The 15,013-nt window shown below is 34.4% G+C and overlaps 1 protein-coding gene across 4 annotated transcripts in view; it reads left to right on the plus strand.

The window, feature by feature from the left end:
- Positions 1-15,013, plus strand: part of pcsk5b (proprotein convertase subtilisin/kexin type 5b) — a 144,814-nt gene that overhangs the window by 50,206 nt on the left and 79,595 nt on the right. For all 4 annotated transcript variants that reach the window (XM_006626990.3, XM_015367947.2, XM_015367953.2 and 1 more), the window contains 2 exons: positions 1,612-1,700; positions 8,390-8,562. In XM_006626990.3, coding sequence (XP_006627053.2) covers positions 1,612-1,700; positions 8,390-8,562 — 262 coding nt within the window. The remainder of the gene's footprint in view (positions 1-1,611; positions 1,701-8,389; positions 8,563-15,013) is intronic.

The raw sequence follows: 15,013 nt of genomic DNA on the forward strand, positions 1-15,013 counted from the left end.
TTTCTAAATTCTTTTCATTAATCAGTTCTTAATTTTAATACATCTATTATCTTGAATACCTGTTGGCTGGAGGGAATTTCCAAACAACTTCTGAAAATCAAAATACGTCTTATCATATGTTTGGCCGGTATCCTTTATTGCTGTTACCTGTTCAGAGAACTCAAACAAGTTGTTAAACAAAGCTTACCTTATCTAAATCCAAAGTGATTGTCCCCTAGAGTGCATGATGATCCTTTAATTTAGTTTAATGCAGAGTTTCCATAACCTTGCATGTAACAAAAGTCAGATATATTGTTCTTTAATTAGTTTTGTCATGAATGGGTGCTACATTAACAATTTTCCAATCAACTGGTATTACTGCTATCAAAACCAAAGTATTGGAAGAGTTTTGTTAATATTATAATGAACATGTAGTAATATTCAATTGGATAAAATTTAAAGTTTCCTGATGTCGCCAGGCCCACTTCTATACTCGTACTGTTTCATATAGAACTTTCATCAGTCTGAGGCATGTTGTTGATAATTTTACCCATGGTAAACAGCTGCGTGAAATATTCATTAAATGAGTCATCTACAGCATTCTCATCTCACAGATGCTTTACTTGTTATTTTCCTGTTAAAGTACTGAAAAGTATTAAAATTAATTATTTTTTTCTCTCTTTCTGATATATTTTTTTACTTCCAACTGCGGTTTATTTTTAATTGTGTTTAATTTCTTTAACTGCATAATTTATTTTAAAAAAGTCCTTTCTTTCTCCTTGTTACATCATTAATATTTGATTTACTTACTTTAGGGAAGGAATTGTTCTTGTTAGAATATATTTAAATGTTATTTTTAATTCTTTATAAATTGCTTTACTGGCATTAAAACCTTTTGTTTTGGATTCTTCCTGTACAGTTTCAAAACATACTTCAAAGCTCACTATTTTTTAGTTCACTAATGGTTCCTCACTTCTGATTTGGTTGTTTGAAAAGATTAGATCGATACAGGCATTCCCTCTGCTCGGTGTTGTGACTGGCAAACTGTAAGAAGGCAACAGTAGTCATATTTTCACTTTCAGCTATTAACATCAGATTTTCAAATCTGTGTAAAGAAAATTAAATTTAATGAAAGCCATTTCCTACTTTCCACATACGTTTTCATCTTTTAATTACATTATTTAAGATTCCATTATAAATAATATCTTATTAGGTGGTCTGTACTGTATTCCTAACATTGTGCTTTTAAAATGTTTTTAGAAGTCTGATCTATAAAAATTCTAACACGTGCATTCTTCTCCCCAAAGCCTTGTGCTGAAAGCATTGCCATATACAAATTATGCCTTTAATGTTTAAAAAAATTGTAACTGTGTGATTTTATACGAAAATCTCAATACATAGTTACATCCTCTACATTTTGGCGGTACATGAAAAATGTTAATATATTGCAAAAGTCATCTGGTTTTCTGAAATGGAAAGCTTTGGAAATCCCAAATTACACTTTTATCACTGACACAAAATAATAGGAAATAATATCGATTTTTTCTTTGCATCGAGAATTATGGCATTAAACATTCCAAAGCTAACAGATTTTGGGAAAGTAATGTTTCCTTTTTTGATTTCCTTCCTCAGACATGGGACCCGTTGTGCTGGAGAAGTAGCAGCTTCTGCAAACAACTCGCATTGCACAGTTGGAATTGCTTATAATGCTAAAATTGGAGGTATGTACAAATAAAATAGAGAAGAGGTGGAAGTGTAAGGAATGCATGTAGAAAAGACAATGCATTTCCTTGCCATTATCAGTAGCCTCATAAATATGAAAGGTTTTTTTTTTCCTGAATGCTTTACAACAAACTACACTTTGTACTAACACAAAATATGGTACATAACAAAAGCAGCAATGGGAGAGGAAAAGCAGATCAAGCTGACTGTGAGAAACCAAGACTAAAATTATATTTAAAAAGTTAGTAAGAAGATAGATCTTAAAGCAAGGTTTGGAAATGTTGACAGACAAAGATTCTCTGATGGATTTTGGAAATGAATTCCATAAATATAGTACTGCAGAGGAGATCACCCTATGGCCTGAATATTGAGCCTGGCTGGGAATACCTGAATCAGCAGATTTCAGATGCTAGACAATATTCATGCAACACAGTCTTAAAATTATCAGGGCCATTTAGTGCCTTGTACGTGTGCAGGACAACCTTAACCTTAAAATCTAGTCTAAATTTTGCCTGGAAATATTGCAATTTAAAGAGGAAGAGAGTTACATGCTAATGCAGAATAATTTTAGTTTAGAGCACAAGCCACAATATACTGGACAAATTAAAGCATATTTAGTATCTTCAATGTAAAGGAGACTAATCTTGATCAAATAGACATAGTTATTTCAGTATCAGATATGCGGAGCAAGGATCTAGGAAAGATAGCCTAGTGATGTCTCTACAGTATGCTTAAAGTGATAAGAGCAAAAGTAATGCCACACCTGGCTTTACATCAAAGCTTTAATTTCATTCAGACAGTAACAGTCACCAATCAGTCTTGTCACAATTTATCTTTAAAAAACTTAGTTTGCATCCATACAGAATTAGTTTTAGCCACATTTTAGCCAAGCATTTTAATGTATTTGTATAAGAAGAAGAAGAAGAAGAAGAAGAAGAAAATGTATCTATATGTAAGTTTAATATGTATTCTTTTTTCTTTTTAGCCTTCGAATTATGAATTTAGTCCTGTTTAATTTACGATTAAGACTTTTCTAATGAATAGGCCTATAAATGTGTGGCATCTTTTAACTGAACACATTAAGCAAGAAATGTTCATAAAACTGATTAGGAACCTTAACTCACTCTAAGAAAATGTTTTGCATATTAAGGTAAAAAGATTCTATCAAAAAGCACAAGTCTCTGTTGCACAATCTGAACTGGATTGATCCCCAGAGAGGTCAAATATCAAAGAAATAATTATGCAATAAAGCATGAATAAAAAATCATCTTATACAGAGATACCATATGAATCTTTCCTAATAAGAAAATCTATTTTGGTACTGTAATAATAATAATGGTGTATGTAAATGTAAGTTGTTTTAAAAAAAATGTAATTGCAATAATATTAGAAATTTATTCAATAGAGGCTCCTCAATACTGAGTTTGCAATAACTATAGGGAAATTACTGCATGAGTTACTTAAAAATATTAAAACCAGACAGAACAAGTAATCTATACGTTAATTACATTCACTATTATTATAAATAACTAGCTCTTTTGATGCCATTTTATTTCAGTTGAAAAACTACAATGGGGAAAAGTGCTAATGACATTCTGCTAGTGTCATGCTAACAAAGTGACCTGTGCTTCAGATGTCTCACAGCACTTCCATTCCACATTCTTCTGAAGAAATAAGATTAAATGCCTGAATGTGCCATAAGACATTGGCACTACAGTAAATTTTTCTTGGTTAGCTAAACTTCCAGATCCACTATTAAACTAAATGTAATTAAAGAAAATTATTTTCTGAAGACTTTCATATGCTGTGAATTGTACAGTATGCAAAAATAATTTTACAGACTCGCTTAACATTTTGAAATAAAATATGAACAAAAATCACATTTCATTTCTGAAACAGTGCCATTACAAAGCTGAAATGCACCTAAAATGCAACTAACTCATGTTTTAAAAGAATAACTTCTTAATCATAGTCCCTAGCTAAGACAAAGTTAGTAATTTCCTAATTATATGCAAACTGTAAAATACAGAATAGTCTTTTTTCTGTTTAATTTGTTGACTAGCTACAATGAAGCTAAAATGAATTATTAGTACAGAGGTGTCTGGGTGTGTTTAATTCATGTGACTTTTCAAATTTGTTGACGTTATTCAATTTGTGTAATGTAGCCTGATTCTTTATCCTACGTAATGTTTTACAGTCACTTTTCTTTGTTTGCTAGACTTATAGGAAGTACTGCCATATTCCAGATCTTTTTCTTCCAGCTAAAAGCAAGGAGAACTAAAAGTATTTTTTGCACCTCCATGGCTTTTCTTTCTCTAATCAAAGTGCTCTAGTTTTAATCTTTCATCTAATTAGTACAGCGTATACCTCTCATTGTTTATCTGAGTACCAAATTCAGTTCACACACAATAAGGATTCATGGTGTGGTCTGTAAAGAAGACCGGCAGGAAATACGGGTCAGTTACAAAACAAAAGAGAAAGGGAGAAAAGAAAATGGCACACACTGATATTTGCGATTCTCACATTTTAGCTGCCCGAGGCACTGCGCATAACTCTGAACCTTATATTATGAAATTAGTTTCAGTATGGATTTTAGTTAAACCAGTTGTTTCGTCTTGTCTTATTTAGCTCAAAAACGCAAAGGTGGATGACAGAGCTTCGCCGAATATTTTTATCATGAGTTTTGTCAACCAAATTAACACAGACAATGACCCATCCATTTTGCCTATTATTTCATTCTTATCTGTCTTTCTGTGCCCTAGTGACCAGCAGACTGTTTTGGCATGAGGAGCCGCATCGTTAAATCCGCCACAGTTGTGATTCACTAGAATTGTGATTATGATCATCTGATAAACTTACTGTCGAACAATCAGATCTGCAGCTTTAGAACGCTTTGGTCCAGAAACTCTCTATATTGCTGCTTAGTGTGTATTCCAGCTCTAATCCCGGGAGATACCCATGTTTCAAAAAAGATTTTAGTTTTATACTTGACATGTTTAAATGTGCTTTCAGCTCTTGAAATGATTAATGGGATTGTTTCCAGTCTGTACTAATTTCTAAATCCGTGAGCGTTGGTTTAAATCTGCATAAAGAACTCATTGTTGGAGTGTTTGATATGTTGTCATTCATCATAAAATCATTGCCTAAGAGCTGTTTGCACAGAAATACAGGAGCAAAATCTAAATAAACAAGTCAATATGAAATTGCGTAAAGGCACGCAGTCTTAAGGTGTTGAAACAATGCACTTAAAGTAGACTGTTTTTGAAACCAAGGCCTAAGTGTGCTAAACAAGAAAGTAGATCAATTGAAGGCATTAATTTGTACCACTGCTTGCCAATTCAGAATGAAACCCAGCAGACACAGGTGGCTGGGAAGCCAAAATACATGATTGGCACAGCAATAGTGGTCAGTGCAAATTATTTAACATTCACTAATGCTTTTATGAAACACTTACGTACTTTTATCTCTGTAAAAAAATTTAATTGCGTTACCCTGACCATGTAATATTGGTTACATGTTGTGCCACTTAGCATATAAGTCAAAAACTGTGATATATAAACTATAATTCAATTAAGAGAAGAATTTTGAACTTTTGTTTTATTTTGGTAATGAACACCAAAGAACTATTGCTGTAAATGGGAAATAACAAAAACAGGAATGTAGTTGTATTACATTGTTGTAGATAAATCATTGTAAATTTTTGTTTATTAAATTTTAATTAAATAGTTGTAGATTAAAGGATAACTATACTTGTCTTGCAAAAACTACATCTTAAAACTTAATTTGGTTAATTTTGTCTATTTCTGTTATTTCTTCACTATGAAATTTACTTTTTAAAAACATGTTAATGAAATTCTTACTTTCTTAAACTCAGGTGCAAATTTTGATAATTGATAATTACATAACCATAACCAACTACATTTTAAAACTTAATTTGGTCAATTTTGTGAATTTCTGTTATTACTTCACCATCAAATTTACTTGTTTATAAAACATGTTAATGAAATTCGTATTTTCTAAAATGCTAAATTTAAAAACTAAAAAGTATACTGCACTCTGTCAGTTGAATCTTTGGGAGCATTTAAATAATGTTAGCATGGTTTATGGATTTAAACAGAATCTGCCATTTGAGGTTATTTTATGTAATCTGCTAAGTCTGTCTTCTACCTTGCTCATAAGTAGGGTAGTACAAATGTAGATCTGCTATCCTCATACAGTTAGGTGGTACTCCTCCTCTCCCATAGTTGTGTCTGTTGGCTGATGGCAGTGTCTTTGTGCAACAATTACAGCGGCCATTGATTTCTCATGCGTTGCTTTCATGGTACTGTATTTGCATCAGGGAATAGACATGCCTACTAGGGTTTTTTTCTGGTGCGGTCATCTTTGTGTGGGGTGTCTTTGTTTTTAATACATCTCATTTAAATATCAAGGCACGTTTATCTGCACCATCTTCACGCCATTGTTCCTCATGTTTTCAGGAACAACCACTTTTACATATTGAAATGAAGCCTTAAATTCTCATTTCGTCACTCTTGTGACTAAACAATGTTGCTCTCCGCATATTATTACACTGCATTTCATTAGAAGGATTAGCATTAAATGCTTCACTATTGATTGTGATACTTGCCAAATGTTATTACGTTGCACATGCTTTCTTTTAGTAAACATCATTTTTTTTATTTTATGGGTTCACCACAAGGCAAAATTATTTTTCCGTAATTAAAAAGGCCATAATAGTGCTCCAGAATTGCATTACTTTCGGGATTATAAACGGTAATGGACGTGTGTTGCTATTAGAATCCATATGTTAATATAGCCCCTTGTATAGTAAAGGCTTGACCACCCCTCATTATGTCTCTGTACGTGGAGAGACACTCCGTTGTTTTTAAGCAGCCTACATATACTACATAGCATTCCTTGTTTTGAGGCGTAGAGCATCAGGCCATTAAGTTTGCTGAGTGGAGTGCAAAGTGAATGTTGCTGCCTGAGTATAGAATATGTAGAATGAAAATATTGCAAAGCTGCCGAAACTCATTGTAGGAGAAAATCTGATAAAGTGTTATAATGACGACAGGTCTAGAAGATGGACCACAAAAAAGGCACTCTGTATAAATAGCTGTATTTGTTGTGTTCACTACATTTCACATCCTCTACTCAAGTCTTTTTGTAAAGCTTTGTGCAAGGAGCTGTGTCACTATACAGGCTGTAAAAGAAAAAAAAACTTTGCACAAGGTTGAACACATAATGAAAACATAACTTAAGTAAGAAAAAACATATTTCAGCTGTCGAGTCTTTGTCAGCTGTGACCGAGATAGTGCATTTTTGTGGGGGATATAAATCAAAGGAAATCAAAGAACATGTGTGAATGGGCACAGAAGGTGGGAGAGAGTGTCCAAATGAATAGAAATCTAGGAAAGAAGTGTAAAAAGCTGAAATCTGTAAATGAAAGGGCAGTTCTAAAAAGAAATCAGTTCATCGCTGGGAGCTGGTGGAAGATATGATACACGTTTAGGGGTAATGTTAACTACTGAAATGAAAGTCTTGGAAAAAAAATGTCACTGTAAATATAAGCAGTAAAGGTAAAGAAGGGGACTATTAGCCTGGAGAGATCTAAATAGCCCAATGGTCAGACTTGCATTTTCTTCCCCTCAACATTTTTTAAAGGGATGCTTTTGGAAACACTGATATAATGGACCAGGTGTTTGTGCTCACTGTCTGAATTTCCCCTGTTTTTCTGAACTTTGGAGGATGATGCAAAACAAAACATGAAATATTTTCTAAATAAAATGAATATCAGTTAAAACATTGTTTACTAATGAATACTAAAATAAAAAGGTCAAAATTCTTTGCCTGTCACGTTTAGGTGAATGTCTGGTCTCATCCCATTGTTGTATTCCAGACTTGTTTATGTCTTTTGAAATTGCTATGAAACAAGATATCTGTCACGACCACCAGGCAGTCAAGACCAAAGCGTAAGCGAGCTAATCAGACCCAGCAGCGGGTGATTATTAACAAACGCCGCCGCACGAGTTAAACCACCTGCGCACACTCATTGCGGTGCGCACTGCTATTTAAACCATCTTCACCTGCTTCCCACTGCTCGGTATTGAGTCTACTCCTTGAGAGCTCTACCTGGCGTTTTTCCCCGTACCTCGTTTATTCTGGTTTTTGGATTCCCCTTCTGCCTTTTCGACTTTGCACCTCGCCTCTCGACTCGGACTGTCTGCTACCGGTGAACTTCCTGGATTACGACTTGCCTTTCGCCTTTTGGCTACGACCTTGCCTCTCGTTCTGGTTTGTTCGCCTGCCTCATCGATCACCCGTGCCTGCGTCTGCACAGGATCCGTGTATCTTCTCACCAGGGATCCCTAACAATATCTCCTCCATTTTCTATACTAGTTATATAGTACATTAGGTACTTTAATAAGCATATCATATACTAGATTTGGGTGAGCTTTATTTTGCACTTAGAGTAGTATTGTAAAGAACGTCAAATGCATTCCAAAAAACCACTGTCTCCACAATGAATGCATACAATGCAAACTGTTAGAAACCCCACAAGTAATTTGTTCTTTTTTTAAAGCTGTAAAGTACAGCTTTATTTTACTTCCTGGGGGAAATCATTCCAGGCTTCCTGAGTAATGTCAGAGACCTTGCTGATGCGGTGACATTTCTGTATTTTGCAAAGGTGTACGGATGCTGGATGGTGATGTGACAGATATGGTGGAAGCAAAGTCTCTGAGCCTACATCCACAACACATTGACATCTACAGTGCCAGCTGGGGTCCCGATGATGATGGCAAGACTGTGGATGGACCAGCCTCCCTTGCTAGACAGGCCTTTGAGAATGGCATACGATCGGTAGGACTGGGGCATGTGCTCTTTTTCAAAACTTTTTGGCTTTTCTAAGTTTTCTACAGCAGTGGCATATGTCATATAGTGTATGCTTTATTTTCTTGACCTGAATGGCTTGCTTGAATAATGTAACGATAACTAATTATTAAAATAATAAGATGCCTTTCAACCTTTAAATCAACACGATGTGCAGAATCCACATAAACATGTTATAAACATGTATTTGGTTATATCTGGGAGCAAAATATTTACAGTGGTAAATATATCGTACGTAAAGTTGTGCTCATAGTTTTCCGGTCATCTTGTGTTTTCTATCATTGGATTGATGATATTGCAAATATAGTTAAAAATGAGTTACATATAGATGTTTCGATTCTATGTGTAACTTTCATCACTGCTTATCTGGCACCCTCCATGCTTTTTGAAATATACCCCTACAGAATAGCCTACTCTTTGAAATGCTTTGCACCAGAACTAGAGATCTATTGGGAAGCATGTTCAAAGAGAAAATTTCCCTGTGGCATCAGAAAATTACCTTGAGAGAGATAGCTTAGTTCCAGAGTACAGAAATATTGTATAAAACATGAATTCATTTTTAGCTAGAATTTGGTACAATCTGTACTGGTATTTTGCATTTACACTTGAATGGAAGTGCTGGCAGTATTTCTCTCTGGACCTGCATGCTGTGTAATCAAAAAATTTTCAGATATTGCGTTGTAGAAGGAGACCGAGAGTACTAAACAAGCATATCAAACATCATTGCTTAGGTCTGCAACAGACATGGAGATTGGTGTGTTTTTCTGTAATACTGCATAAAGTGTAAACCATTTTCTTATTTCTGCTACCTTTTGAGTGGAATGGGCAATGAGATGGGAGCAATGTGATGATTTTACTTGCTGGCGTGCAGTGTCCCTTGGGTATTTGTACTAGAGTATGTCCTGAGCGTGTTTGCACTTAGCAGATATTCTGACTGTGGGGAAACCTGTCCTCATTTTTTCTAACATTACAAAAATATACCAGACAAGCTGCTTTTGTTCCAGGATATTTGAGCTGGAGTAGATACACCGTGTGTTGTCTTCAGACAAGCCATGAAGCTCTTCTGCTGTTTTATTGTCAATTTATAGTTTCCTGTTCTAGTGTTATCTTTCCTTACAATGTAGTTTTGATTGTATTGTACACCATCTTACACCAATATGTTTTTTTCATAAAATATTAATTTTAACTGCAATTTTTAACAATATTAATAAATATACATTATATATAAATAGATAGAAATTTGGAAACAGATATTTAAGAAAAATCAAATGAGAACAGAGTGAGAATATCTCAAAATAGTTTTTAATCTACATGCTGTTGCAAAATGTTCTAAAAGTTGATAACTCCATCTTTGATACACAGCGACTTAAATGTGCAAGATCAATCAGCATAAGTCAACTATGACAGGCTCTTGGTAGCTCTTGATATGTATCTCTTAGATCACACTTGCCTTACATGCCTTACAGCATGTAATTAAGAACAGTTTTACCGTGTCAAAGGGAGAGCAGGATAACAAATGAAGGAGAAAATGCTTTTATTGGATCGTACAATTTACAAACCTCAGTAAATAAATAGTATTTACAAGTGAATATAATGTAGTTTCTAAATGCCTTTATCAGGTCAATCAATAGTGAACCAATTCTGATTTAAATTAATTTCTGTTTTCGTTTTAAATAAATAATGCTTTCAGTCATGAAATATAATGATCTTTCAATATACAGTACATGGAATTTCCTTACTATCTGTTATCACGCCATGCAGACCTTCTGAATGTCAATACTGCATATCTGATGTAGTGACACAGGTAACAAGTACAACTGAGATGTGGAGAAAATAACTGGATAATCGGTAAATGGCATTTATTTTATGAATGTGTACATTCTGAAAAAAAGGTATATTAATAGCTGGACTGCACTGATTTTATCATATGTACAAGTTTCTTTCTATAAATAAAGGCTGAGGTAAAAGAAAAGAAAAATGTCTAAATAGCTCTCCTTTTATGTCAGCACACTTAAGGTGCATTTTCAGTTTGGAAGCTCGAAGTGCAACCAGAAGTGTTCTGTTTTCTGTAACTGCACTTCAGGCTATACCAGCAGTGTGGAGAAAGTCACAAAGTGGGTTAAATCCCCAAGAGAGAAAGATGTTTGGCTTTCATCATCCGCAAGATGGCCGACTCCTAATTGTCTCGGAATGGCTGTGGCATTTAATTTGGAAAAAAAATAACATTCTGAAGCCTGTAACTTAGTTCTCATGACACAAGCCACAGCATTTGATTCAGGATACAAGGTGCCATGAAAGCTGGTTGTGTCAAGTAAGTGAGACTCACACCAACGTGTTGGATGATTTCCTCAGTGTGACTGGACATACTGAGATAAGAAACAGCATTCATCTGAAAACAGGGACTTTAAAGAAAGTGAAGAGAGCCAAAAGTAGTGAAATGGCAGCTAGTAGGACAAAACGAGCTTTTTTGACAAACAGTTTTTTAGTCGTAAAATACTTAAATAGTAAGTAGCCATAACAGCAAATGGTGATTATCATTTATCTCTTAGAAAATGTATAGGAATTCCCATTTAAGTTGTAAAAATATCAAGTGCTGGTGAGATTGGGAAGGAAATCACCAAATGAGCAATTCCCAGTTTATCTGTACTTCTAAACTGGCTTCTGCTGACTGGCACTTATGTTATGATGTGTCCACTTTGAAATCTCAAGTCTGATGTCACATCTTGAAAGACATTTTAGACGCATGTCCTTGGAGCCTCCTTCACATGAACTGCCTGCCAGGAATGATTGAGACTAGTCTCTTGTCCGCCTTTTACATTAGCACAACGATACTGTGAGGGTCCACTTGTAAGATGCTTTACAGAAGAAAGTGAATCTGCTTAATTACTATTATCATTTTTAGGATAACTATTACTGCTCTACAATGATCATGTGAATCATTGTGATGCGAACGTTCAGAGACCACCACAGTGGTACCAAGACCTTTAAAAAGTGGGTTACGGAAAAGTGGATATTTAATAATTGCAGTGCTGAGTGATTTTGCTTCCATTAAGAGAGACTGGGTGCTGGCAGCAGCCTGGATAGTTTATACTCATAGCCCTGTCAAGACTTTTCAATGTTGAGGCAGTAGTGCAGTGTGGTGGATATGTTTTTTGTAGTATCAAATAAGGGTAGTCAATTTTTGTAAAGAGAACTACAAGCGTTAGTACATATTGTGATATTCTGAGTGAGGGTCTACTGCAGACCTTGATGAAATTTTAATGTGAGGCCCCAGTACATTTATTGAAACCATAACGCAGCATGTCACAAAGCCAAGAAGGAAAAATTAAGAAAACGAAACCTGATCATATGTCCCGACTTCGCTCCCTCAAAATACCTCTAGAACTACCAATGGATTAACTGAATAGCAACAGCAGAATAGAAAAAGATACCAAAAAGACCAACTCCTCTCAAATAAGGATAAAGTATGCCAAATATTACAATGTAATGGGAAGTGTTTCTTAAGATTCTGCAACAGTGTTTATAGCATTAAAGCTATATATGGCTTAAAAGGTAAAAAAATGCACATTGACTGTCTTTTGTCTCTCGCTACTGTTGGTATGAAGTCCAAAAACTGTATCTTGTGAAATTTAAGTAAAAGGAAATCGGAAGCATACAATAAATAAACAAGTGTTTAAGAAGGCAGTTATAACAAAAAAACACTAAACTCAAAGTAGGAGCTCCAGCATTATGACACTGAAGGAACTAGAAATATACAGAATCATCCTCACAACAAAACATAGATCCTTTCATAACCCTGTTGGTGTCTGCTGGTGCTGGTGTCACTAGATATTGAATTTAGTTTTGACTTTGATTTGCTGATGTCATAAACCATGCAGATGCTGTTGCTTATTGCTATTGTAGCATCTTCACAATGTGCAGCTGTCTGGATAAGCCTTCTTACCATATGCTGCAAATTAAGTGATATTTAGCTGTTTCAGAGGCAAGTTTCAAATGTAAATCTGAATGTTCATTAGAAAGTTTGACAGTTTTTTTTCCTAAATGTAAAGCTACACTTTAGTATTGCAAATCCTGTTTTGTTTAAAAATACATTGCAAATCTCAATAGATGGGAAACTATTATTATTTTTATTATTATTATTATTATTATTATTATTATTATTATTATTATTTTATATATTTTATTATAACTTGTAACAGCATTTTGTTTTTAGTTTTGCACAGGCTGTCATTAGAAAGTATTTTAATGAAAGACATAATGAAAATGAAGGATGAAAGTAATGAATGATGTAATTGTGGAAGCAAACAAGTTGAAAGTAATACATGATAGTCAATGACTTATCAAGGTTGCGTATATTGTTTGATTATCATCAGTTACACCAAATATTCAGAAGGCATAGGCTTTGTCATGTTAAGTTGATGAGGTTTTTTTATGTCCTTTCAAAAGCAGAAGAGAAAAATAACATGGCATACTAAAAGAAGCAGGAACTTGATATTTTGCTTGAGTTGTGTTGATTTATATGCTAATATCCATTTGAAAGAAGTACATTCCTCATATTAAAAGTCAGTGCAGGAGGGATTCTGTACACTAAGAAATTGCTTAGAGTGTCTGATTTAAAGACTTGCTTGGTAAAAAAACAGAAACTCTTAGTAGTTCAAGCCTGATAGAAATGTTTATGCTACATGCATCTCAGGTTCAGTCAGTGCTAACCTAATTTATCTGGAATCTTATTTTGCTGAAACATTAAAGACTGTTGTATTATATTAACATAATTTGTTCAAGATACTGAATAAAACACCTCAAGACAGTTTCCTTTTCATTCCTATAAGTTGACATTAGCTCATTTTATTGAAAAGGTCATTGGCATCATGAGTTTATTTTTAGTTTTCATAGACAAACGCTGGAATGCTTTTGTAGACATCATACTGTGAGGCATTTTGAAAACCATTTTCATTTTGTTGTGTTGAATTCAAATGCTTAAATATATTGAAAATATTATCTTTGTTTAGGAATGGGTAATTTTGAACAATAAGTTACTTTAGTATTGTATTGCTAAAGTTCAGTATTCAAATATTAGATCTTTAATGAGAATTCAAGATCTTCAACGTTAAAAATAATCTTTTAATAGTACAATTTCTAGGATGTACAGCTAGAAAGAAACAAATTGAAAAAATATTTATCTGCTTTAGTAGGCTAATAAAAAAATATATAATTTTTATAAGAAAGGTGTTTTCTCCAAATTATAATATTTGCATGTTTGTGCTAATTTTTGGAATTAAATCATTAGCTGTAGGAGCAGAACAACAGCTCCTCAGAGTGAGGCAGTGCTTCCTTTCTTTTTCCCAATTTGTATCATCTACTTGCAGGCCAGCAAATAGACAATTAGATTTTAAGGGAATAAGCATAATCAATTGTAAAACGTGTTGGAAGATAATGAAAGGTGTCTGCAGGGGCTGCACAGAATAGTGGTCTGGCTTATTTTTTCACAGTGCTTCTGGGCTGGGTTTTTCTGTAAAGATGTCACATTGCTCTTTGCTACAAACAGTGCTTTACAGCCGATACCAGACCTAGGAAATGAAACACGCCTGCCTGCATATCAGTCATCACGGTTATAAAAATTGATCATTCACAACCCATTTCTCACTTTCAAAAATCTTTTGAAAAAAAAAACTAATATTTAACCATTTTTAGGTTTGTTTTTCAAGAATTAGAATTTTCCTACACGTTCCTGATTTTGATTTAGTAAACCTTGTAACGTAACAATTAGCTACCCTTTTCTGCTTATGAAATTCAAGCGAATATTATACTTCAACAGTTTGTGTTCACTAGTTATTTTTTGTGTTGGATACAGAATATAATTGTACAAACCAGTGATTTCAGTCAAAAGAGATTGAATCTTATTCTGTTTTGCTGTCACAAATCTTTCAGTGCAACAACATTTTAATTTTGTTGCAAACTCAGGCAGTACTATAATAATATTTCATTTGCACTTTCATTTGTCATTTATAATTGTTTTAGTAATTAAAGTTGCATATTATCCTCTGTTGTTGTAATAATCTCAAAATAGTAGAATTTCTAAGTCTTCAAAGGTGCCAGCAGCTATATCACTCTGCAACTCACAACTGGCAACCCACTGAAGCTAAGCAGGTGTGAGCCTGGTCAGTACCTGTATGTGAGACCTCCTGGGAAAAACTAAGGTTGCTGCTGGAAGAGGTGTTAGTGGGGCCAGCAGGGGGTGCTCACCCTGCAGTCTATGTGGATCCTAATGCCCCAGTATAGTGATGGGACACTATACTGTAAACAGACACCGTCTTTTGGATGAGACGTAAAACCGAGGTCCTGACTCTCTGTGGTCATTAAAAATCCCAGGGCGTTTCTCAAAAAGAGTAGGGGTGTAACCCCAGCGTCCTGGCCAAATTTC

This window comes from Lepisosteus oculatus, chromosome 3 (genome assembly GCF_040954835.1).
Source record: "Lepisosteus oculatus isolate fLepOcu1 chromosome 3, fLepOcu1.hap2, whole genome shotgun sequence".
NCBI classification, from domain to species: domain Eukaryota; kingdom Metazoa; phylum Chordata; class Actinopteri; order Semionotiformes; family Lepisosteidae; genus Lepisosteus; species Lepisosteus oculatus.